Source organism: Panthera pardus, unplaced genomic scaffold (assembly GCF_024362965.1).
Source record: "Panthera pardus isolate Hobbes unplaced genomic scaffold, ASM2436296v1 HiC_scaffold_25, whole genome shotgun sequence".
Classification (NCBI taxonomy): Eukaryota; Metazoa; Chordata; class Mammalia; order Carnivora; family Felidae; genus Panthera; species Panthera pardus.
The window spans coordinates 39,360,696-39,387,471 of record NW_026526821.1 but is presented as its reverse complement, the minus strand read 5'-3'; the positions used below and the strand labels follow the sequence as shown (position 1 = coordinate 39,387,471).

Sequence of the window (26,776 nt, the reverse complement as noted above, 5' to 3'; positions counted from 1 at the left end):
GCCTTTGGATAAAATTAACAACCCAAGAAACAACAGATGCTGGCGAGGATGTGGAGAAATGGAAACCCTCTTGCACTATTGGTGGGAATGCAAACTGGTGCAGCCACTCTGGAAAACAGTGTGGAGATTCCTCAAGAAATTAAAAATAGAACTACCCTATGACCCAATAGCACTACTAGGAATTTAGCCAAAGGATACAGGAGTGCTGATTCATAGGGGCACTTGTACCCCAATGTTTATAGCAGCACTTTCAACAATAGCCAAATTATAGAAAGAGCCTGAATGTCCATCAACCAACGAATGGATAAAGAAGATGTGGTTTTTATATACAATGGAATACTACTTGGCAATGAGAAAGAATGAAATCATGCCATTTGCAGCAATGTGGATGGAACTGGAAGGTATTATGCTAAGTGAAATAAGTCAGAGAAAGACAGATATCATATGTTTCACTCTTATGTGCATCTTGAGAAACTTAACAGAAGACCATGGGGGAAGAGAAGGGGGAAAAATAGTTACAGAGAGGGAGGGAGGCAAACCATAAGAGACTCTTAAATACAGAGAACAAACTGAGAATTGATGGGGAGGTGGGGGGGAGGGGAAAATGGGATGGGCATGAGGAGGACACTTGTCGTGATGAGCACTGGGTGTTATATGTAAGCAATGAACCATAGGAACCTACCCCCAAAACCAAGAGCACACTTTACACACTGTATGTTAACTAATTTGACAATAAATTATATACATATATATATATGTATGTATGTATGTATGTATGTATTTTAAAAAAGGTAGGCCTTTGGAGAAGAGAGAGGAACTGACATTTATTATTCAGCTACCGTGTATTTAATAAACACCAAACACTACACTTTAGTTCTCTGTCTTGAACAAACTGAGGGTTGATGGGGGATGGGGGAGAGAGGAAAGTGGGTGATTGGCATTGAGGAGGGCGCTTATTGGGATGAGCACTGGGTGTTGTATGGAAACCAATTTGACAATAAATTATATTAAATAAGTAAATAAATTGGGACACTTAAAAAAATAATAATAATAATTCTACTCTGTCTTCATATCTACTCCAGAGATAGGTATAGTACTGAAGCTCAGAGCAGTTAAATAACTTATCCAAGGTCACATGGCTAAGTAAGGAGATAATGAAATGTTATTTCTGAACATCAGTGTTGATGATGTCCAAAACTAAGTATCTCACAAACCAAAAATAATAAATGACCTAAAATTATATCTGGTATTTTTTGAATTTTTAATAGATAACTTTTAGTCCATTCAATAGGAATTGTTAAATTTACAGAAAGTGAAGCAGAAAACTTTCAAATAGTAGTCAGGAGCTAGTGGAACAGATTATTTGTATTTAAAAAATACTTGTAAATGTGGAGTTAAATCTGACTAGAGGAAACTGGAAGTCAACATAGGGAGTTAGTGTTTATACAGTAAGCTACAGGGACTTGTGGGTTTTTAAGCAGATGTGTGCCTTGCTGGAAACAGTACTCAAGGAAAATTATTCTGAGGGTAGATGTAAATTGGATTAAAATTAGAGCAATCATGATTAAATCTGTTAGGAGGCTGTTGTAAGAATGTAGTCATGAAATGATGAGGGTCTGATTTATGCTAGGCTTTCCACAGGAAACTGAAAACTCACCCCTACAGAAATCCCTTTGACAGAAATTTTCTCTGGATGTTTGTAGGTACAAACCCTCACTCTTCTTACTCCTACGTCTCCCCAGTTGTGTACCTATTTCTGGTGACTTAGACACATCTACGCACTGCTGTCCCTGGTTTCACCTGCTCCCATGTGACTAGTCCCAGGTTTTGGAACCATCCTTGTTGCCAGGTTTGTCTCTTATCACTTGTCTCACCTCTGCCGTCCTGGATTCCTTCTGTGGATTTTCCTATGACTTGTGTTACTCTGCTTTCCAGTCATTACAGTTTAATTCCCAGGCTTTTACTTCTTAAGTGGCTGCCTGTTCTGGAATCAGTGTATTATCCTTTTGTAGTTCCTGACCTTCTGCACTCCGCATCTGTCCACTCCAAAGTCCTTGCTAACCCAGCTCAACTCTTAGGTCATGCCAAAGAGAAGAGGTGAGGACTGGCATTGAGAAATACGCAGTCATTAGCAGATATAAAACCAAAGAGGATATCTAAAATAGGGGTTTGAAAGGAAAAAGGATATCCAGGATAGTTTAAAGTCACAGAAGCCAGTGTACGACACAGAGTCTGAAAGAAAGGTCAGAAAAGAACCAATAGTTAGTATTTTTTATACTATTATTACATGTAATGGTCAAAGAAGCTAAGGCATGAAGCACCATTTTAGAGAACTAGGACAGTAGAATCAATAAAATACTTCTGTTTAGTTCCATTTGTTGGAACTAATGTTGTCCAAAGTTGTCTGCACAAACCAGCAAACATTTTATTTGCCTATAACTTCCCAGGCAGATTCCCTCATAGAGTACAGAGGTGTTTTTTTGTGTGTTTTGGGGAGTTTTTTGGTTGTTGTGGTGGTGGTTTCTTTTTCTTTTCTTTCTTTCTTTTTTTTTTTTTTTTCTTTTTCAGAATCTTAGTCACGTTAATCAGTGTCCATTAAAAGGAAGATAAACCATGTCTTGGAAAGAAAGGACATTGGCCATGTTGGGCAAATAAATGATAAAACCAGGAGTTAATGTATATCAAGCCTTTCGTGAGAAAGTGGATCTGAAAAGAATTTTGATCAAGACAATAAATATCCCTGGATATTATTTTCTTCTAATCCTTTTCTCAATACTAGGAGTATATTATATATTATTTATTTGGGCATTATTTTTTGGTCTAATGTAGCTTTTGAGAATTGAGAATTCTATGCAAGGAGTCCTAGTAGGCTGAAGAAACAGACAGCTTTCAGTCATCAACTGCTGCATAACAACCCAAAACTTAGTGGTTTCAAGTAACAATGATTTATTGTTTCTCATAATTCTCTGTGCTACAACTATGCCAAAACTATGCTACACTAGACACTGCTGTCTAAAAAAGGGGAATGAGGGGTGCCTGGCTGGCACAGTTGGAGAAGCATGCAATCTTGATCTCAGGGTTATGAGTTTGAGCCCCATGTTGGGTGCAGAGATTACTTAAATAAATAAAACTTTAAAAAATAGTAAAAATAGAAATTAAAGGGGGAATGAGGGGCACCTGGGTGGCTGTTGGTTAAGCGTCCGACTTCGGCTCAGGTTATGATCTCAGAGTTCACAAATTTGAGCCCCCCTTGGGCTCAGTGTTGACAGCTCAGAGCCTGGAGCCTGCTTTAGATTCTCTCTCTCTCTCTCTCTCTCTCTCTCTCTCTCTCTGCCCTTCCCTTGCTCATACTCTGTCTCTGTCTCTCAAAAATACATAAACATTTAAAAAAAAAAAAAAAGGATGGGGGAATGACATATGTACAACAGCCACTGGTCCATGGAAATTTGGAAATCCAGCCAGGTGCGCATGTTGGCAAGTTTCTCTGCCCCAGGGGTAGGCAGTGTTCCTTGATGAAGGCCCTGGACTACTCTCTATTATTTTCCTTGGCTCTTGGCAACACCCTGTGGGCTCCTGGTTCTGCCCTCCGATGTCAGTATTCAGATAGAGGGAAGTGATGAAACAGTGGGACAGGTCTCCAGCAATCACCAATGTTCCCCAATTGATATGTAAAAACCTGCTAGAAAGTTTTGTGAAAGATATTGTTTGTAGCAGCATTTGTTCCCCAGTAGCCCATCAAAACTTTGTTTTCTTTAGGTGAAAACCTAAAAGCCTGAAATTTAGAAAAGAAACATATTTTTGTTGTTGTGCATCTTATGCTGGAAATAATGACCAGCTACCTTTATGTTCTTTTTATCTTTTAAGCTATTAAATAGTTTGTTCCTTCAGTTAGATTCTTACACCTCCTCCCATCTCACTAATTCTTTTATCCACATTTTTATCTATACTTATCCTACCTTTGATAATTGCTTTTAGCCCTGTAATTTTCATGTTAATATGTGACCACTGACAGCTTGATTTTCTGGTCCAGTGTATAATACAAACGTTATTCCACTTAATATCCATAATTTTCTCCTCTTGCTCTAATACACATGACACTTTGTACTTCTTGTTCTATGTCTGTATATTCTGTGCATCCTAACTCTAATTTTATTCTGTGTACCTTGGGGAATATAACAATGGGAATAGATCAAATCACATTGCTTTTCCCAGTTTACTTTTTCTAGTCATGATAATGGAGATTAAAAATTGTTCCATATTGGGGCGCCTGGGTGACTCAGTCGGTTGGGCGACCGGCTTCGGCTCAGGTCATGATCTCGCGGTCCGTGAGTTCGAGCCCCGCGTCGGGCTCTGTGCTGACAGCTCAGAGCCTGGAGCCTGTTTCAGATTCTGTGTCGCCCTCTCTCTCTGACCCTCCCCTGTTCATGCTCTGTCTCTCTCTGTCTCAAAAATAAATAAACATTAAAAAAAAAATTAAAAAAAAATTGTTCCATATTTACTGTAGCTATAATCAGTCACGTTGTCTGATTTCTAATACACAAATATAGTTAGGCTAAGTAATTTGGGGTTTTTTATTAAATGTTTTTAATGTTTATTTATTTTTAAGAGAGACAGAGACAGAATGCGAGTGGGTTAGGGGCAGAGAGAGAGGGAGACACAGAATCCGAAGCAGGCTCCAGGCTCTGAGCTGTTAGCACAGGGCCCAACGCGGGACTCAAACTCACGAGCTGTAAGATCATGACCTGAGCCAAAGTTGGACACTCAACCGACTGAGCCACCCAGGCACCCCATAAGTAATTTGTTTTGAAGAAAATACCTTAATTGAGAGAAAAGTCACATTATAGGCACAGCATTAATAAAATCTGATAACATATTAAGTCTCTATTAATGTTTTATTTTCTGTGGTCCTTTTAAAGTACTAATTCACGTATATTATTATTTTGAAGGCATCTTCAATCCTTTAAGGAAGTAGGTCTTTTTATAATAGTCATAATTATATATGTGACTGAATATATATATGTACTGAATATGTATTAAGTATATGCTAAATACTTTACATAGATTATTTTATTAGATTACCATAACAAATTACTTAAATTGATTCGAAATCAGGACTGGCATACAGGCCTGTTCAACTCAAAGCCCATATGGTGGACCATGATGCTATGTTGCCTGATAATGAGTATCCGTGGCCCCAAAATGATCACTTGGCAACATTGGGATAAAGGAAGTTTAATTTATAATAACATTCTTATTTTGGCATAATTTATTTTACACCCTGAACCTGAAGAGCAATCCTAATGTATCTAATGTATATAATTTTATGAAATATATTTCTTTAAAAATTTTCCATGTTTCACCATAAAGTTGTTGAATATTTATTGAGAATTTTCCAATTGTTTCTCCAGTTTGACAGAGGACTAAATATTGAACAACCTGGAACCAGTTTCTACAAGGTCTGTCTTACAAACAGAAAAGACAGATTTTTGAGATCAAATACTAAAGTTCATCAGTGAGAGAAAGAATAAAACATATCAAATTAATAAATACAATGTCAGAGATAACATTAGAACATTCATAATCTGCTCTAAAAAGTACAAGCTCACAACTTTTGGAAAAATAAAATTCCGACTATCCATATTTGTCTTGAGTCAAATTCTTCAGTCTATAAAGTGAATGTATCACATACTTCAAGAAATATGTAGGGTCATTTTTACAATGCATCAAATAATTTTTTTAGTAATTGAAAATTATCAGTCTTACTAATGTAGTAGACAGGCCATTATGTGATACCCTGTTATATCAGGTTTTCAAAGACTTATTTTTCTGAAGCGGTAAGTTCAGAAACTTCAAGTATAAGCAAAAATGAAATATACCAAGGACTATATATGTATTCTATATGGTGTATATATATTCTATTCTTTATAAAAAAGATTTGTTAAAAATGCTTGTGAAAATTATTTTCTCAGATTTCAAAGCCTGATATAATCATACTAGGCTACATTTCTCAGATATTTATATCATTCAACTATATTAATATTTAGTATCTCTGACATATGAATGCATATGTAAGTATATAAAAGATTGTATTCCTTCTATGTTTTAATATTCTTTATTAATAGATGACATTTACTTACATGGACACATTTTAATTAAGTTCTAGCTCAGAAAGTTTTCTGCTTTGTGATTAGTCTATTATTTGTCTAACTCTTTTATATTAACTCAATTTCAGGATGTTGATTAAAGTATTTTGATTGTCTCTGGTGGAAAGTTATATCTTTAAAAATTATCAATGAAGGAATTATTTTGTACCACAATGCTGGTAACTTTAAATTTAAATTATTTTCCACTATTATTCTTAGAGTTATAAAAGTTATCTAGAAATCTTTTCAGTAAGAAATTATTTAATGAAATTTTAGGGGCACCTGGGTGGTTCAGTTGGTTAAGCATCTGACTCTTGGTTTCAGCTCAGGTCATGATCTCACAGTTCATGAGATCGAGCCCTGTGTTGGGGCTCTCTCTCCTCTCTCTGCCCTTCCCACTCATACACACTCTCTCCCTCTCTCTCAAAATAAATAAACTTTTCTAAGAAAAGAATTATTTATTGATATTTTTTAAAAGAAAATATTTTTAATTTTATAAAAATGTTTTGTATATTGCAGATATCGAAGCAGAAAAGCATAATAAAAAGCAAAAGGAAAGAAATGTCACCACACAGGTAGTTATTTTGCTAAACCATTATATTTCTCCAGTACAAAATTTAGGCTGTAGGCACTATAAGTAGTATTTACTCAGCATGCTCAGAATTTCTTAACCAAGTAATTATTAGCTGTTGTTTCTGTTCTTTTTTTTTTCATTCTCAGTCAATGTTTTTTGTTTATTCACTCAACAAATATTTATTCATTCTACAGTGAGAAGATAAGACTTCCTGAGCCTTCTCTTAGGACTTGTCTGAGGTCCTAAATATTAAGACAAAAAGACAGAGACCAGTCTGGCTTATGGTCACAGATGCTTATTAAACTTTATTAACGTCATGATTTCTTCTGACATCTGGAAGTAGGGGATTCAACATTTTCAGTCTATTCTCAGTCCAGCAACCAACATAATCCTATAAATGTAACTCCTTTTAAGTTGCTCCTTTACTTGAAACCCTTTCTTGGCATCCCATCTCACACTGTAAAACCAGTGTCTTGCCTATTAGGCTCTGTGGTCTGGCCCCACTATTTTTTCTCTCACATCATCTCCTACTACTGTCTTCTTTACATCATTCTGGACACACTGGGCTCTGTGCTATTCCTCAGAAACTCCTAGCCATGGACCCACCTTTCTGCTCTTTCTGCCTAGAACATCCTGGAACTCAGATAACCATGTGGCTCCTTGCCCTCACCTTCTTCGGGTCTTTGCTCAGATGTCATCTTTTCAGAGGGTCCTTCCCTGACTATTCTGTACATTTGCAATCACACTATTTAAAATTGCAAGCCCCATCACAACACCTTCTGTCTCCCTTCCCTGCTACATCTTCCCTCTCAGAATTATCACTGTGTAACCTTATATTTTGCTATGTTTGTTCTTATTCTCCCTCCACTAGAATATAAATTCCATGGGAGCAGGGTGTTTTGTCTATATTGTTCACTGCTATTATCCCAGCAACTAGAACAGTGCCTGGCACATAGCAGGCATTAAATAAATGTTTATTGAATAAATGAATAAATCTTAAATCTTGATTAAAGGAGGAAAGTTTGAAAAAATGTTTATATAAATTAAAAATTCCTCTCTACATCGTAACATTTTCTAAATTCCTCCAAATTTAGCTCCTCCCCATTACCATAACCAAAACATCCCATAATCAGCAGTGGGATTATTATCTGCAGAAATAGAAGTGACCTTGGCATAAGCTCACAGTTTGTCCTTAGGCAGGTGGAAAGTAAAAAGACACCAATTCCTCAGGTCATCTGACTTTCCCTTGTGAGCTCTTGATATCTTGTGATATGCAGTGCCTGCCCAATGACAAATGAAAGTGCCCTTTGTAATTAAGGAGTTTCTGGAGACCAAGGATGTTTATCAGGCCCATAAGTATCCTCCCCAATGCCAGCATTAGTAGTTGAGGCATACATAGTAAAAATAGAAAGGACCCCAGCTCTACCCTTGTATAGCCAAGCAAAAAAGACATAAACTCTACTAAAAGATTTCAAAATATTGAAAAAACAAAATCAATGTCTTGATGTCAAAGATGAGAAAACATGCCAGGGTAGACTATTTGTATATCTCACCCACTTCCAATGGAGTATCTGTGTTTTGTTTTGTTTTATTTTAATTTCCTTAATACCAGCCTCATAGAGCACAGACAGCAGAAGTGAAAATAACAAGGACTTTAAATCTCTCTAATGCAAAGCTCCTTACACACATGCTACAATACAGCCAGAGTAAAGTAATTTCAGTTCACTAAATCTTTTCTAGTGCAATGCTTTGCATGTGGCATGTACAGTAAGGGTTTACAGAGATAATTAATATACTACTACCATCTCCCGAAGACTTTGGTTTTAAAATGGGTGGATTCTCCATTCCCTAGACTCTTTCTTTCTGATCACCTATCTTGGGGTCATTCTCCTCCAAATGTTACTTTTACCTTCATTGTAACTGAAATCTAGTTTTCTCCTGAGAACTTCCCCTGCAGGCCTCTCAAGCTTTTTCTCCCACAACACAATTATATTGGTCCTAGTTGGGATGGTAAATATCATTCCCTTTCCTTATTGCTACATTTCACTGGGAGAAATAGGAGATGAGGACAGAGAAGTAGCTTGTAGTTCTCTCCAAGTTTTGAATATTTCTGTATCCATGAATTCTAGCTTCTCAGTCCCATTATTTAGGGGTTGTTTTTGCTCCAATAACTGCACCCTCTCTCTACTCTCATGGTCATAACCTGGACTGTCTTTTCCAAATTAAATGGTTAAGCTTCCAAGTCTCTGAAGACCTCTGGTGCTTTCCAAGTTACTCCATGAATGCTGTAATCCCACCAGGACCTCAAATCCATGTGCCTCTTTCACTGCTTATCATTCCATTCACATCTTCATTTGCCTTCTTACTTAGCTTAGAGTTGAGGACTAAGCTACAGGAGCACAGTTCCTTTTTCAACACCTTGGGAACAAATGTGTTTCAGAACTCAAGAGGTTTTTTTTTTTTTTTTTTTTTTGGTTTCTTTAATTGTGGTAAAATGTATGTAAAATTTACCCTCGTAACCATTTTTAAGTGTACAGTTTGTTAGTGTTAGTGCATCCACGTTGTTGTACAACCAGTCTCCAGAACTCTTTCATCTTGCAAAACTGAAACTCTATAGCCATAAAAGAAAAACTCTCCACTTCTCTCAGCCCCTGGCAACCACCATTATAGTTTTTTTGTCTATGAATTTGATTACTCTAGGTACCTCATATAAGTAGAGTCGTACAGTATTTGTCTTTCGTGACTGGGCTATTTCACTTGGAATAATGTCCTAAAGGTTTGTCCTCATGTAGCATGTGTCAGAATTTTCTTCCTTTTTGAAGCTTAATAATTTTCCATCGTATGTATATGCCACACTTCATTTATCCATTTATCCATTGATGGACACTGGGTTGCTTACAACTTTTGGCTATTGTGAATAATGCTGCTATGAACATGGGTGTACAACTATGCTGATATCCTGCTTTCAGTTCTTTTGGGTAGAAAGGTATAAGTACATAAGCATTCTAATTTCTCCATGTTGTAACCAACACTTGTTATTTTCTATGTTGCTGGGTTGTTGGTTTTCTTTTTTTATAGTAACCATCCTAATGGGTATGAGGTAGTATCTCATTGTGGTTTTGATTTGCATTTCCCTAATGGTTAGTGATTTTGAGCATATTTTCATATGCTTATTGGTCATCATCTTTGAGGAAATGTTTATTCAAGCCTTTTGCCCATTTTTAAATAGAATCATTTCATTTTGTATTGTTGAGTGGTAGGTGTTCTTTATATATTCTAGATATTGACCACTTATCAGGTATATAATTTGCCAATATTTTCTCCCTTCCATGTGTTGCCTTTTCACTCTGTTGATAGTGCCCTTTAAATAGAAAAACTTTACATTTTGATGTAGTCCAATTTACCTTATCTATTTTTACCTTTTTTGCCTACACTTTTGGTGTCGTATCCAAGAAATCATCACCAAACCAATAACATAAAGCTTTTCCCTATGGTTTCTTCTAGGAACCTTTATGGTTTCATGTCTTACATTTAGGTCTTTAATTTATTTTGAGTTAGCTTGTGTGTGTAGTATACTTCATTCTTTTGTATGTGGATATCAAATTTTCCTAGCCAAATTTGCTGAAAAGACTGTCCTTTCCCCCACTGAGTGGTCTTGACATCCTGGTTGAAGACTATTTGACTATAATATGGGAGAGTTACTTCCTAGTTTTTTGCTCTATTTCACATCTGTCTTTGTCCCATTACTACACTGTCTTGATTACTGTAGCTTGTAAAACATTTTGATATTAAGAAATGTGAGACATACAACATTGGTGTTATCTCTTAAGATTGTTTTGGCTATTCAAAGTTCCTCAGGTTCCAAATGAATTTGGGAGGAATTTTTCTATTTCTGAAAAAAAAAAATAAAGCCACTGATATTTTGATAGGGATTGCATTGAAATCTGTTATCATTTGGGGTAGTATTAACAGTTTAACAATATTGAGACTTCCACTTTGTAAACACATGATGTCTTTCTAGTTATTTTTATCTTCTTTAATTTCTTTTAGCAAAATCATGTCGTTTTCAATGTATGCCTTTTGCCTCCTTGGGTAAGTTTATTTCTAACGACTTTATTTTTTTTTTTCTGATGCTGTTATAAATGGAACTGTTTCCTTGATTTTCTTTTAGGATTGTTCATTGTTAGTATATACAAATGCAACTGACTTCTGTGTGTTGATTTATCTTCCAACTTTGCTAAATTTATGCATTGTAGAAATATTTTGTGGAAGCTTTAGAGTTTTCTACATATAAGATCATGTCATCTGTAAGCAGAGATAATGTTACTTCTCCTTTCTAATTTAGATGCTTTTTATTTCTTTTTCTTGTCTAATTGTTCTGGCTAGGACTTCTGGTAGTATGCTGAATAGCAGTGGTGGAGTGGCATCCTTGCCTTGTTCCTAATATTAGAGGCAAAGCTTTCAGTCTTTAACTGTTGAATATGTTAATAGCTGTGGATTTTTTTATATATGGTTTTGTTATTTTTAGGTAGTGTCTATCCATTCCTAGTTTGTGAGTTATTTGATCATGAAAGGGTGTTGAATTTTGTCAAATACTTTCTCTGCATTAATTGACAAGATCACATGGGGTTTTTTTCCCCTGCAGTCTGTTAATGTGGTATATTATGTAATAGATTTTTGTATGATGAAGCATCCTTACATTCCAGGAATAAATCCTACTTGGTCATATTATATAATCCTTAAATGTACCATTGAGTTGTATTTGCTAGTATTTTATCAAAGATTTTTACATCGGTATTCATCAAGAATATTGGTGTAGTGTCCTTGTCTTGCTTTGGTATCAGGGTAATACTGGCCTCATAGAATGAGTTGGGAAGTGTTCTCTCCTCTTCAATTTATTGCAAGAGTGAGGCAGAATTCAGGGTTGTTGTTTTTTTTAATTGTGGAAATATACTACTGCATACACAGACATACATATCATAGATTATAGGAGACTTCCAACAGAGACTGAGGAAATATATTGTTTAAAACATATTACTATTCATGCAGTAAAACATATGAATATCCACATTAAAAGAAGTAAATAAACAACATAAATAACTTCATGTCAGATCCAGACAGGTTTTCCTACCAACTGATTGTCATCACCAGACTATTTAAAAAGCTTTGGGTTTTCAAATATTTTTTAATTTGGGAATTATAGATAAGGGTTTGAAGGTCTTGTAAAATCACTGCCTCGTATAGACCTTCCATTTAGTTACCCTTCTTGCACTCCATCCAATTTAGTGGTAAAACCTCAACCCTGACTGAATGCAGTTATCCACCACTCAGTCCTTGCACCTGGTAGCTGAAATGTGGCTGGAAATCAACACAACCATTCTCATGTTAATTTCCTGACCACAAACCTCAAGTAGGCATGTGTTTCTCTGTAAACCTTAACATCTCCCTTGTCAAATTAATTATTCCCCCATTTCTAAGGCTACTGTTTCATATTTTCTCCTGTCTTCCCAAAATCCAACATATCCATCCCTCACTCTCAGCCAATGACTTTGCTGTTTTTCTTTTTCTCCTTGAAAAAATAAGAGTATTAAGAGTGATTTTACATCCTTTCACCCACTCTTTCACCAACATCTATACATCTACACTGCGTCAACTCCAGATGCAGATTGCCTGAATGTGGCTTAGAAATCTCTACTGAGACATCTAAAAGGCATCTGACAGTTGACATGTTGATTTTTCTCAACCCCAAACCTGTTCCTCCCCTGGCACCTCTCATACCAGTAAATGGCTGCTTCATTCACCAAATGATTAAAGTCACTCTCCACTTCTTTCAGACCCAACAACACAGCTACTTTGGTCTTTAAAATATATCCTTATTCTAATCACTTAACTACTTTACCACCAGGCACCAACATCACCTATTTAGACTCCATGGTCAACTCCCTGGTTCTGCCTACATTCTTACCCTACTGCAGTCTTTTCATCTCAAATTATGTGTCCCATTATACATCAGATAAAGTCAAAGTCTTTACCATGCCCTTCAGGGCTCTATATGACCTGTTCTTTGCTCTTTATCTAAGTTCTGACCACTCTACCCATTATGTACTCCATTCCAGCCATCTTGGCCTCCATAGTATGTTTAGTATACTCTAGTATACTAGAGATTCTAGTTACTAGTTAGAGACTCAAGTAACTACCTACCTACCTGTCCCTACCACAGGGCCTACTCTTCTCTCTACCTGGGATGATCTTCCAGGTAATCAATGGCTTGTTGCCCTCAATTCATACTTCGTTCAGGTATCTGCTCATCTTTCTCCCTCAAAAAAATAACAAAAAAAATTTTTTTTAACTTTTTTTTTTATTTAAGACATAACCGATTTATTTTTTTTATAGTTAAAGGTGTAAAAACATCCTTTTTTGAAATATGATTTATTATCAAATTGACTAACATACAATGTGTAAAGTGTGCTCTTGGTTTTTGGGGTGGATTTCCATGGTTCATTGCTTACATACAATACCCAATGCTCATCCCAACAAGTGCCCTCCTCATGCCCGTCACCCATTTTCCCCTCCCCCCCCATCAACCCTTAGATTGTTCTCTGTATTTAAGAGTCTCTTATGGTTTGCCTCCTTCCCTCTCTGTTTGTAACTATTTTTTTCCCCTTCCCTTCCCCTACGGTCTTCTGTTAGGTTTCTCAAGTTCCACATATGATATCTGTCTTTCTCTGACTGACTTATTTCACTTAGTATAATAGCTTCCAGTTCCATCCATGTCTCATGGCATTATTTCATTCTTTCTCATTGCCAAGTAGTATGCCATTCTATATGTAAACCACATCTTCTTTATCCATTTGTCAGTTGATGGACATTTAGGCTCTTTCCATAATTTGGCTATTGTTAAAAGCACTGCTATAAACATTGGGGTACATGTGCCCTATGCATCAGCACTCCTGTATCCTTTGAATAAATTCCTAGTAGTGCTATTGCTGGGTCATTCTATTTTTAATTTTTTGAGGAATCTCCACACTGTTTCCCAGAGTGGCTGCACCAGTTTGCATTCCCACCAACAGTGCAGGAGGGTTCCCATTTCTCCACATCCTCGCCAGCATATGTTGTTTCCTGAGTTGTTAATTTTAGCCACTCTGACCAGTGTCAGGTGCTATCTCATTGTAGTTTTGATTTGTATTTCCCTGATGATGAGTGACATTGAGCATCCTTCCATGTTTCTGTTGGCCATCTGGATGTCTTCTTTGGAAAAGTGTCTATTCATGTCTTCCCATTTCTTCACTGGGTTATTTGTTTTTCAAGTGTTGAGTTTGGTAAGTTCTTTTATAGATTTTGGATACTAACCCTTTATCTGATGTTATTTGCAAATATCTTTTCCCATTCCATCATTTGCCTTTTAGTTTTGTCAATTGTTTCCTTTGCAGTGCAGAAGGTTTTTATCTTGATGAGGTCCCAATAGCTCATTTTTGCTTTTAATTCCCTTGCCTTTGGAGATGTGTCAAGCAAGAAATTGCTGCAGCTGAGGTCAAAGAGGTTGTTACCTGCTTTCTATTCTAGGGTTTTGATGGTTTCCTGTCTCACATTTAGGCCTTTCATCCATTTTGAGTTTATTTTCGTGTATGGTATAAGAAAGTGGTGTAGTTTCATTCTTCTGCATAAACAAAATTTTTCCTAAACACCTTTCTAAAAGAGCATACTCCATCACTTTTTAATTGAAATTTCTTTTGAAATTTCATATGTTTTATCATCACATGTCATTATGTATTTATGTAATTGTTCATATTTGACTTACTTCTGGGAACTGAGCTCCATGAATACAGGCTTTTTTTTTTTTAAGTTTATTTGTTTTGAGAGAGAGAATGAGTGCACATAAGTGCCTGCACACATGAGTGGGGGAGGGGAAGAGAGAAAGGGAAAGTGCGAATCTGAGGCAGGCTCCATGCTGTCGGGGCAGAGCCCTATGCAGAGCTCAATCTCACCAACCTGGAGATCATGACCTGAGCCAAAATCAAGAGACTTAACCAACTGAGCCACCCATGGGCACCCCCATGAATACAGACACTTCACTTTTTCACTTATATCTCAAAGCCTTAATTAATCTTTAAAATATAATAAGTGCTTGATAAATGTTTGTAAATGAAAGAATGTCATTGTTTGGTTGATTTCTTTTGTTTGTTTAAGTAGGCTTCCACCCACCCATGGCAGAGCCCAATGCCAGGCTTGAACTCAGGACCCAGAGATTATAACCTTAGCTGAGATCAGGAGTCAGATACTTAACTGACTGAGTCACGCAGGCACCCCAAGAATGTCATTGTTGAGCAATATTTGTATCAGAGACAAAATATAAACTATTTGTCAATAACTTTAGTGAAATTTATTAGAAAAAAAAGATGCTGAAACGAGTAACAAAAAAGACAGTTTTCTAGAGTTTCCTTTTGATTTTAATTTACTTGTCACGTGTACCATGAATACTTAATATGGCTCTGGGTTGAAATATAATTTTCTGCTCCTTGCAGGTAAAAATGCAGAATATAAATATTCCAGTGTGTACTAGTTCTTGATCATCTCTTAATTTCAGAAAGCTACCCTTATAATGCATTTATCAATTAACAGAGGTGTTATGCTAGCACCATATCATTAGTATCACTAATGCTATTTTATTTTCCCCTTTTACTTTCTACTTTGCCATTTTCCTACATTTCAAAAGTCATCCTTGTATAGCTGTCTATTATTGTTATTTGGTGACTTTGGAAAGTAGATGTACAAATACAAAAAAAAAAAATAATTAGCATTGTCTTTTCTAGGAAAAAGAAATGTTTTCACTGATGAATGAGTTATTTCTTCTCTGTAAGAGATAACTATTCTCTTAACTCAGGGTGGCTATTGTCATATTTGCTTTGTTGTCTTTTTTTTAATTTTTAGGTATATTAGGAAAAAGTATTCTAAGATTGTTTTATATCCTTAACTGAAAATACTTTGGGAAAAATGAAAGACACTAAAACCTCACTAAAAACATATTTACTTAAATATAAGCATCTCATAAATAACATCTTACTTTAAGGGGAAAAAACTACTAAAACAGTGAGATTTTCAAGTTCAAAAGTGACAGTCCCTTTTTTTCAAATATTATATACATTTATTTAAGATGGCCTACAAAGCTTGACTAATCTGATACACCTTAAATTGCTGATTAAAACCATAATCCAAACAACATCAGTGTGAATATTTGCAATGTGTGTAAATATCTTCACTATCTGATGAGTGATACAAATTTTTGTACTATTTTATTTCTGTATTTTAATTCCATTTTAATTTGTCTGACTACCTTCTTCATTTACCCAGGGTAAGGGTTCCCAAACTTTAGCATGTATCAGAATCACCTGAAGGACTTGTTAAACCACGTTGCTGGGCTTTACCCTCAGAGTTTCTGATTCTGTAGACCTTGAGTGGGTCTGAGAATTTGCATTTCTAACAGATTCCCACGTGATGCTGATGCTGCTGTCCCAGAGACCATACTCAGAACCAATGACCTAGAGAAACCTAGTTTTCTTATAGGAAAACTCTTCTTTTTTTCTTTCTCCTGGCTTTCTCCATAACTTGGGTTTTCTCTGATAATGCCTGGAGCACTAATGTTCATAGTCTTTGGAAATATAGTGGTCTACACATAGGATATGGAATCCACATCTATATGTAGTGGAGAAAGTGGAAATCTAGTTCCTCCCTCTTGCCAAACCAGAGACAGCAGCCTGTGTTGCTCTCTCTGCCACAACCCTGTAGCACCTCATTCATTTACCTCAACAAGGGCCACTAAGGAGGAGGTGCTGAGCTCATCTGGGATTGCCATTACTGTTGTTCTCACTGATGTTTTCAATAGCTCTTATCTTTCACATGCTCTTTATACAGAGAAGTTTTTCAGCAGAATTTAGAGTATTACACAGTGACAAGGAACAGTGACTGTTTTGGGGCATGTGAGCCAGAAAAGAAAAAGGGACAAAGATAGTTAAGTAAAGCAAGAAATGCCCTTGTTGAGCCCTAGGGAAAAGTAAGTCATTGATTGGTAGGCAAAGAATCCTTACCCGCCAGTCTAACGTCACACCTATCGCCCTTTTGCAAGGAATGATACTCTCTTTTCATTCCATAGCAAACATGGCTCGCACTTATTCCTCTGAGACAAACAAACAAACAAACAAACGTATTTGGTTTTCATATATAGTCACACAATTTGGAAACATTACCACATATACAGTTATGTGTCTGGGTGGAGTGAAATTGATTCTCTCCTCCAAAATTCACCTCTGCTCCCCATTCTTCTTCATCCTTGCAACTAGACTCTTCATCCACTCAACCAGTCTCACCAAAGAAGTTATCTTTGACTTTGTCCTTTCTCTTATCCCTACATCCAGTCCATATCTAATCTCCAGCTGCACTACTTCCAAAATGTATCCTAAGTTTGCCCAGTCTATCTCCGTTGCTTCTACACTTCGAATCTCATCATCCCTTCACCTAGTTGACTACAGTAGTCTCTGAACTGTGCTTCTTGCTCCCACTCTTAATCCTGTGCAGTCTGCTCCTTACATGTCATCCAGAATGTCCTTTCTTTCTAAAATATAAATCAGAACATGTCACTTAAAACCCTCTGGTGTCTTCCTCTTATCTTTTGAATAAAATGCTAACCCCTTACCATATCCCTATATGATGTGACCCCTTTTGTCTTTTACAATTCTCCCCTAGCTAATACTCATCCAGCTACTTCAGCCTTAATCCTAGACCATACAAGTTTGTTCCCATGTTAGAGCATTGATACTTGCTGTTCCCTCTGCCTGAAATGCTCTGCCCCTATAACTATGCAGGGCTGCTTTCTTGTAACTAAATTCTTGGCTCCAAAGTCACCTCTTCATTGAGGCTTTTCTTGAGCATCCAATCTAAATTAGCTCACCAACCCCTCTTCATCCTGCATTTCACTCTTTACATCTCCTTATCTTAATCTTTTCATAACATATATTCACACCTGACACTAACTTGTTCACTTGTTTACTGGCTATTGCCTTCTCACAGACAAATGGAAGCTCCATAAGATCAGAATCCCCTGTCTTATCTGCCACTCTATCTTCAATTCCTTATGAATGCCCAGCATAAATGCATTGAACAAATGAATCACTGATTATTATAGCTCTTAAAGAACAAGGTTGAGGGGCGTCTGGGTGGCTCAGTTGGTTGAGCGTCTGACTTCGGCTCAGGTCATGATCTCGCGGTCCGTGAGTTTGAGCCACGCGTCGGGCTCTGTGCTGACAGCTCAGAGCCCGGAGCCTGTTTCAAATTCTGTGTCTCCCTCTCTCTCTGACCTTCCCCCATTCATGTTCTGTCTCTCTCTGTCTCAAAAATAAATAAATATAAAAAAAATTTAAAAAAAAGAACAAGGTTGATTCATTACTTGATTATTTCATACCTACTGCCTCCCAGAAACTATTTGAGGAGGCTATGAAAGCCCCATTAACACTAGTCATATTGCTGTTGTTGAAAATTAGGGGTGTAACTTATATTCAGCATCAAATACATCTCTGGCAGCAGTGGGATCCTAGTATATGCTAAAATTGCTGTTCACTGCCCTTAGGTGAAATTAGGCCAGAAAATATATAGAAGAAGAGTATTTTCTGCTAGTATAAAGGTTTTTAGATATTCTGCTTAGGATATAAAAAACTATATTTCACAAAACTAAATAATGTTTACTGATTTCCCAAGCTGAAGACCTCATAGTTCATTGATGAACAAAGCAAATTAAATAGCCAAAGTACCTGGATCCTAGTAGTTTAGAATATGAAACAGAAAATAACATTTATTTACAGAGGACATATATAGTCAATATAATAATAGGTAATATATATTGAGTATTTACTATGTATAAGGCTTTTCACATATATTAACTTGTATGATCCTTACATCAATCCAGTGAGGTAGGCAATATTATTACTCCCATTTTACATTTACTATTTATATTTATTGTAAACTGAGTCACAAAGGCATTAATTAACTTGCCCACAGTTGGACACAGCTAATTAGTGGTGAACAGAAAATACTTAGAAGGAAATGTAAATGAAATTTTTAAAATCTGTAACATATTTATTTTGGAGTATGATTAATTATGAACAATTGTGAATAAGTTATCTGTTCATATATTAACAAGTTATCAACGTTTCTTGTGTTTAAAAAAGTAAACTTGTGTGTTGTTTTAAAAGTAAAACTTGTTAATTATCATCCAAACAATACGATGTAAAAACCTTTAAGTCAAGCCTCTAGCCTTAGCAGACAGCTTATTCTTTTAAACAGGAAGCTATTAAAAATGTGTTCTGCATCCCAGTACTGTTTTTGTGTGTTTGTTTTTGCTTTCAGGCAAGTGTCATAGGACTAGATCCTACTTTGGAAATGTGTCTAGCCACAAAAACCATGATCTAGCCACAAATAAATTAGGGTTAAATGTATAGCAAGATAAATTCAAACCTTCACTCCTCCAAGCCCACAGATGGTTTAATTTCTCTTAAGAGAGGATGCTTCTACCTTTCCTATGCATTAAGAAAACAAATGATTTCCCCCAAATAAATCCATACATTCATTAGGATCCCATTTCCTCAAGGCATTCTACTTGAGATGAGAAATATACAAAAAGGTTTATAAAGCATCTATAATTAATTGAGTAGATAAAACATGAAATGTATGCCATAGAATGATCTCAGCTGTAGAGACCATAGAGCAGTGAGCTACTGCTAACCAAGAGGGGAAAACACCAGAAGGTCAGAGGAAAGGGAAATCACTGTGGGCCAGAGTGAAATGGGAGAGCTTTGAGGAGAAGGAATTTGAGGTAGGCCTGAGAGCAAGGAGTGATATTTGGAAAATAAGAAAGAGGGAGCAATGAAAACTGAATGAGCAAGGGTGAGAGAGTAGGAAAGAAGCCCTTCTATTTGGGGAACAGAGGGTAGAAGAGTTTGCCTGTTGTCGATGTCCATGTAGGCGTGGGAGTAATAAGAAGTAAGGTTACTATGACATTTTTAGGCTAGACTGTGAAGAATCTTAGATTCTGTCCAAATACGTTTGATTTTATACTGTTGTTGCTGGGAACTGAGGGTTTCTTAGTTGGGCAGTGATATAATCAAACAGATGCTTAAGAAAAACTCATGCAGCCATGAATCTTCAGGAGACAGGGAAGTGAAGAGACAGGAGGGCGAGGTAAGGCATTTTGGAACACCGTGTCACTCTGATTGAGAGCTATGGCTGGTCCTTAATGGCCATTAGGAGTTTAAAAATACTTGCAAAGCACATACTTTAAACTTGGAGTTTAAAAACAGACTTCCATTGCATTTGCTGTTTGAAAACTAAAATGTACATTATAAATCCTTCAACAGAAAATTCTGTCAGTAATACTTCTGAAATACCTTCAGAAACCATCCACTGTCACCCTACCATCTTCTTTACTGCCACCATCAATGCTCAGGAACTTCCCTCTTCCCACCCTTTCCCCAATGTATGATATTCTCTATATAGCAGCCAGGGTGACTCTTTTGCAATTTAAGTCAGTCAGTATCACTCTTCCACTCAGAACCTCCAAAGTCTCTCCTTCACACAGAACACAATTCACAATCATGATGGTGGCCTCAGAGCTGCCTCTGCCTTATTTACTACCACCTCCCCCATTCTGCTACAGCTACTCCATCTTACTTACTTGACAACAGTGTGCTCCTCCTCAGGGCCTTTGCTTTTACTTATCACTCTGCCAGAAGTCTCTTTCCTGCAGTGTTTGTAGGATTAACTGTTCCCTTCTTACCCACATAGGGGTCTATTCAAATTTTATCAGAGAACTTGTCCCTAACTATCCGATGTCAAATAACGCAACTTTTATCAATTCTATCCCTACTCTTTAAATAAAAAACAAAACAAAAAATTCCTTTTAAGTCATCACAATTCCAGACTTTAAGATGTATTACAAAGCTGTAATCATCAAGACAGTATGGTATTGGCACAAAAACAGGCACATAGATCAAAAAATAGAATTGAGAACCCAGAAATGGATCCACAAACATATGGCCAACTAATCTTCTACAAAGCAGGAAAGAGTATCCAATGGAGAAAAGACAATCTCTTTAGCAAATGGTGCTGGGAGAACAGGACAGCAACATGCAGAAGAATGAAACTGGACCACTTTCTCACACCATACACAAAAATATATTCAAAATGGATGAAAGACCTAAGTATGAGATAGGAAGCCATCAAAATACTGCAGGAGAAAATAGGCAACAACCTCTTTGACCTCAGTTGCAGCAACTTCTTGCTTGACTTGTCTCTGGAGGCAAGGGAAATAAAAGCAAAAATGAATTATTGGGACCTCATTAAGATAAAAAGCTCCAGCACAGCAAAGGAAACAATCAACAAAACTAAAAGGTAACCAACAAAATGGGAGATTATATTTGCAAATGACATATTGGATAAAGGGTTAGTAACCAAAATCTATAAAGAACTTAACAAACTCAACACCCAAAAAACAATCCAGTAAAGAAATGAGCAGAAGACATAAATAGACACTTTTCCAAAGAAGACATCCAGATGGCTAACAGACACATGAAAATATGCTCAATACTGCTCATAATCAGAGAAATACAAATCAGCACCACAGTGAGATACCAACTCACACCTGTCAGAATGGCCAAAATTAGCAACTCAGGCAACAACAGATGATGGTGAGAATGTGGAGAAAGAGGAACACTTTTGAACTGCTGGTGGGAATGCAAACTGGTGCAGTCATTCTGGAACACAGTATGGAGGTTCCTCAAAAAATTAAAATAGAGCTTCCCTGGGACCCAGCAATTGCACTACTAGGAATTTATACAAAGGATACAAAAATGCTGATTTGAAGGGGCACATGCACCCCAATATTTATAGTAGCACTATCAACAATAGCCAAATTATGGAAAGAGCCCAAATGTCCATTGACTAATGAATGGATAAAGAAGATGTGATATACATACACAATGGAATACTACTCGGCAATGAAAAAGAATGAAATCTTGCCATTTGCAACAATGTGAATGGAACTAGAGGGTATAGTGCTAAGTGAAATAACTCATTCAGATAAAGATGGGGATAATATTATTTCACTCATGTGGAATTTAAGAAACAAAAGAGATGAACATAGGGGAAGGGAAAGAAAAATAAGATAAAAACAGAGGGGAGGCAAACCATAAGAGACTTAAATACAGAGAACAAACTGAGGGTTTCTGGAAGGCAAGTGAGTGGGAGGATGGGTTAAATGGGTGATGGGCATTAAGTAGGGAACTTTTTGGAATGAGCACTGGGTGTCATACATACGAGATGAATCACTGGGTTCTATTCCTAAAGCCAAGACTACACTGTATGTTAACTAACTCGAATTTAAATAAACAAAACAAAACAAATCCATATATGCTGGCTGGGGTTTTTCATGGATGGCCTTTATCAGGTTGAGAACGTTATGTTCTATATTAGTTTACTGAGTATTTTTATCATGGAGGTACTGGATTTTGTCAAGTGCTTTTCATCTATTAAGATGATTGTGTGGTTATTGTCCTTAATTCTATTGATATGGTATATTAATTATTTTCAGATGTTTGGAGACTTAGTTTTAACAAATGATATTCTAACAGGGAAAAAAACCTCCTTTTATCAGTTGATTATTATCTTCCCCACCAGAACATCAGTTTTTGAGTGCAGAGATTTTTTTTTATGGCTGACTCCCCAGTTCTTAGACAAAGGCCTGAGATAAACACTTAGTAAATACCTGTTATTGAATTACATAATCTTTGGGTGCCTTATAGAGTTAGAGAAGGGCTGTCTTCTGGGGTTCCCTAATACTCCAGATGGATGTTGCCCTTCCCACTCTCAGTGGGTAGGAAAGGAATCAAAATCCAGAAACATGGCTTCTATAGAAGGAGATAGGAAGAATAACACCATACAATCAGAGGTGTTTGCCGAATTTGTACTGCCTCTTCACCAAAGCTATTGGCTATCTTTGAATTGAAAATTTTTTCCTTTAATGCCAATGACATATGTTAACCCCATTGTGCCAAAGAATGCTGCAGGTTCATCAAAGTCCATGTGTACTTCTTCATGGTGTCCAGATACATTGTTTCCATTCTCCCCTGGCATTTGGGTGAGACCCTGTGACAGTCCCAGCCAATGGACAATATTTGCCTCTGTGTGCCACTTCCAGGTCTGGCCCATTAAAGAGAAGAAAAGAAAAAAAGCAAATGAAACAAAAAACAAAACAAAAGCCCTTTCTGCACATGTTCTTCTATGCTCTTTCCCTTTCTGTCTGCTAGATGTTAATGCTCCGGGAAACCTTGGAATCCACATGCTGAAGCTTGGCATAGCTTTTGTCTGCCTGGGTCTCTGAATGACAGCACAGAGCAGAGCTACCACTGACTTGAACACCTGCCTGTTGATTTTGAGCCATTACACACTGTGGGTCTGTTTGTTAACATGCAATATTTGTCACCTTCTTACTTTAAAAAAAAATTCATTGCTTGTGCGAAATTCAAATTTAACTGGGCACCTTGTATTTTTATGTGCTGTATCTGGCCACCCTACAATAAGGAATCACATTTAAATTCCTTACATATCCACCCAGAAACTTGTACATGAAGGTGTATAACAGCATTATTCATAATAGCCAAAAGGTGGAAACAGCTCAAATGTACACCAGCAGACGGATGTATGAACAAAAAGTAGTATATCCATGTAAGGAATGTTATTTGGCCATAAAAAGATATGAACTGCTGATACATGCTACACAACTTGGATCAACCTGGAAAATGTTACGCTAAGTGGAAAAGGGCAGTCACAAACACTCATGATTTCATTCATATGAAAATCCAGAAGAGGGGAATCCATAGAGAGAAACCATAGATCAGTGGTTGCCTCAGGCTGGGGGGAAGGGGAATGGGAGGATAGGGAGGCTAACAGCTAAAGGACTCATGGTTCCTTCTTGAGGTGATAAAAATGTTCTAAAATTGACTGTGGTGGCAGTCGCACACTTCTGTAAATAGTCTAAAAATCATTAAGCTGTACACTTTAAAATGTACAACTATACACTTATAGTATATGAGTTATATCTCAATAAAGATTTTTTTAAAAACAGTCCTTACATGACTGTATGTCCCAGCAAGCTCTAGCATCTGTGTCACTGCTCTGATGCCTTAGCTACCACTTAGGAAGGCATTAAGCATTCCAGAAAGTGATCTTTAAAAGAGGGAGTTTAGGGGCGCCTGGGTAGCTCAGTCGTTTGAGCGTCCGACTTCGGCTCAGGTCATGATCTCACAGTCTGTGGGTTCGGGCCCCGTGTCAGGCTCTGTGCTGACAGCTCAGAGCCTGGAGCCTGTTTCCAATCCTGTGTCTCCCTCTCTCTCTGCCCCTCCCCCAGTCTCACTTTGTCTCACTGTCTCTCAAAAATAAATAAATATAAAAAAAAAATTTTAAAGAGGGAGTTTAAATTGTGATATTGTATAAAAAGCAAATAAATAAAAACCTTGATTCTTCTTGAAGTGGTGTTTGACAAATAAAGAATTTTTTCAGTCTCCAAATATAATCTTGCCTGAAAAAGTAGATATGTAAATTATGAATATGTATCTCCATAAAGCTTTTTAATTTTCTCTCTTAAAATCTTCATTTTCTACTACTCAAAAACAATCCCTCCAAATACCTCTCCTTAGTTAAAATATATTAATTACATAACTGCTGGAAAGTACTTTAGAAAACATTTTTTTACATTTTTCTCCATACAGTCACAAGATCACTATACTTCCCACCAATTTTAAATTTGTAATATGTAAGGAATACCAACATCATCATTTTTTTTAGCTCACACAATTGATATTACCATGACAACTTACCACTAGGAGGGTAAAATTGGTTAAATTCTCCTACTATTTTATTTTATTTATAACATTTAGATTTTAATGCATGGCTCTGCAGTTCAGATGAAAATGCAATAGGTTTAAAAGTTTTTTATTTAGGAGCACCTGGGTGTCTCAGTCGATTGAGCATCCGACTTCAGCTCAGGTCATGATCTCACAGTTCGTGGGTTCAAGTCCCACATCGGGCTCTGTGCTGACAGCTCAGAGCCTGGAACCTGCTTCAGATCCTGTGTCTCCCTCTCTCTCTGCTCCTCTCCACTTGCTCTCTCTCTTTCAAAAATAAATAAACATGTGCTGACAGCTCAGAGCCTGGAACCTACTTTGGATTCTGTATTTCCCTCTCTCTCTGCCCCTCCCCCCACTCGCTCCTGCTCACTCTCTCTCTCTCTCTCAAAAATAAATAAACATTTATTAAAATGAATTCTTTAAGTCATCTATGATTTTGATTTGAAAAAAGCAGGAATTAGAGTAATTTCTAATATTTTTAACATGAAGAGATGAAAATTGCACTGTCTTATTTTATCATAGAAAGTTACCCATGAAAAAATGAGCAAAAATATTTTTCTTTGTAGGTATCAGTTAACGAAGTCAAGCGATTTTTATCACATATATTGGAACGAAGAAAATTGATTAAAGTAATCTATCAAAGAGAAAATGCCTTAGGAAAAAAGAAGATTCAACGTAAATTAAGAATAAGAGGAATTCAAAATAAAGATCTCTCAAAAAGAAATAAAAATCATTGTAAGTAGAATTCTTTCTAACATAAATTTAAAATTACTTGATGTAATCTAAAATAAAATTTTAAATCTACTTTCTGAAAACTCTTAGAATATAGTCATAAATATTTATATACACAAAAGCTTTAAATTTTGTGAGCTTCTTTTAGATTCAGAATTTGTTCTGATGATAATAAGCAAGGTTGATAATTAGGACTCATGGATTAAAAAAAAAATCTCCAGGGGTGCCTGGGTAGCTCAGTTGGTTTAGCATCTGACTCTTGATTTCAGCTCAGGTCATGATCTCACAGTTTGAGTTCGAGCCCCACATCCAGCTCCTCACCGAGAGTGTGGAGCCTGCTTGGGATTCTCTGTCTCCCTCTCTCTCTGCCCTTCCCACTAACTTTCTCTCACTTTCTCACAAAAGTAAATAAACATTTTTTTTAATCTCCAAAATTATGTGGAGAAAACACGTGTCAGTTATTCTGCTAATAGAAACACTCATGCTGAAAACAAAACCAAAATTAATATAGTGCCCCTTTTTTTTTCTAGTCTAGCAATCTAAATCTCTTCCTAGTAAAGACATACCTGGTTAGTTGACAGATTTCTCTGGATGCAAGAAGGGTCTAGAAAATATAAACAATGTCTCCATAGCTTCTGTGTTCAGCAGTTAACTAGCCCTCAGTTATAAAATTTAGGAATCGTTTCCAACATTTAATTATTTCCAACAGTTTCATGAAAACTATCTCTTTTCTAACAGATACGTATGAATTTCTATTTTATTAGCATCTTATTTAACAGAGGGAAACTTCTTTGGCAGACAAAAATTAAGGATATCTGTTTTTAATGGCATTATAAAACTATGAACATCTTAAATTTATTTTAAATCTAAGTCATATACATTGAAACATTAATTTGACAATTTTTTGATGTAGAAACATGGCTTGCCTTCTCTTTAGCATTGGTCTAATGATTGGCATTTCTAGTACAAACCACACTCAAACTGCATCATCCATGATTTCCCATCTTACATTTTCAATGAAACAAGGGACTAAAAACATTTATGGAACAATCTGTGAAGAGAATCCTTCCAGATATTTGTAGACTTTTTCCTCAGTAATTTATAGATGCTTCACCTACTTAAATTGGATAATTATTAAGGGCTCTCCTTTATCAAGTTTTTTCATTGTTTTCCAGTAACATTAATAGAAACACATTTTCTTTTTGTAATCAGTTTACATATTTTTTAATGTTTTATCTATTTTTTAGAGAGAGAGCACAAGTCAGGTAGGGGCAGAGAAAGGGGAGGACAGAAGATCTGAAGCAAGCTCCATGCTGACAGCAGCAAGCCCAATGTGGGGCTCAAACTCACCAACCATGAGATCATGACCTGAGCCAATGTCG

The 26,776-nt window shown here is 36.5% G+C and overlaps 1 protein-coding gene across 3 annotated transcripts in view; it reads left to right on the top strand.

Moving 5' to 3' along the window:
- Positions 1–26,776, top strand: part of SEL1L2 (SEL1L2 adaptor subunit of ERAD E3 ligase) — a 123,022-nt gene that overhangs the window by 19,547 nt on the left and 76,699 nt on the right. For all 3 annotated transcript variants that reach the window (XM_053890448.1, XM_019462761.2, XM_019462760.2), the window contains exons 2-3: positions 6,663–6,718; positions 25,229–25,397. Coding sequence is in view for 2 of the 3 variants with exons in the window: in XM_019462761.2 (XP_019318306.1) it covers positions 6,663–6,718; positions 25,229–25,397 (225 nt within the window). In the remaining variant the exon portion in view is untranslated. The remainder of the gene's footprint in view (positions 1–6,662; positions 6,719–25,228; positions 25,398–26,776) is intronic.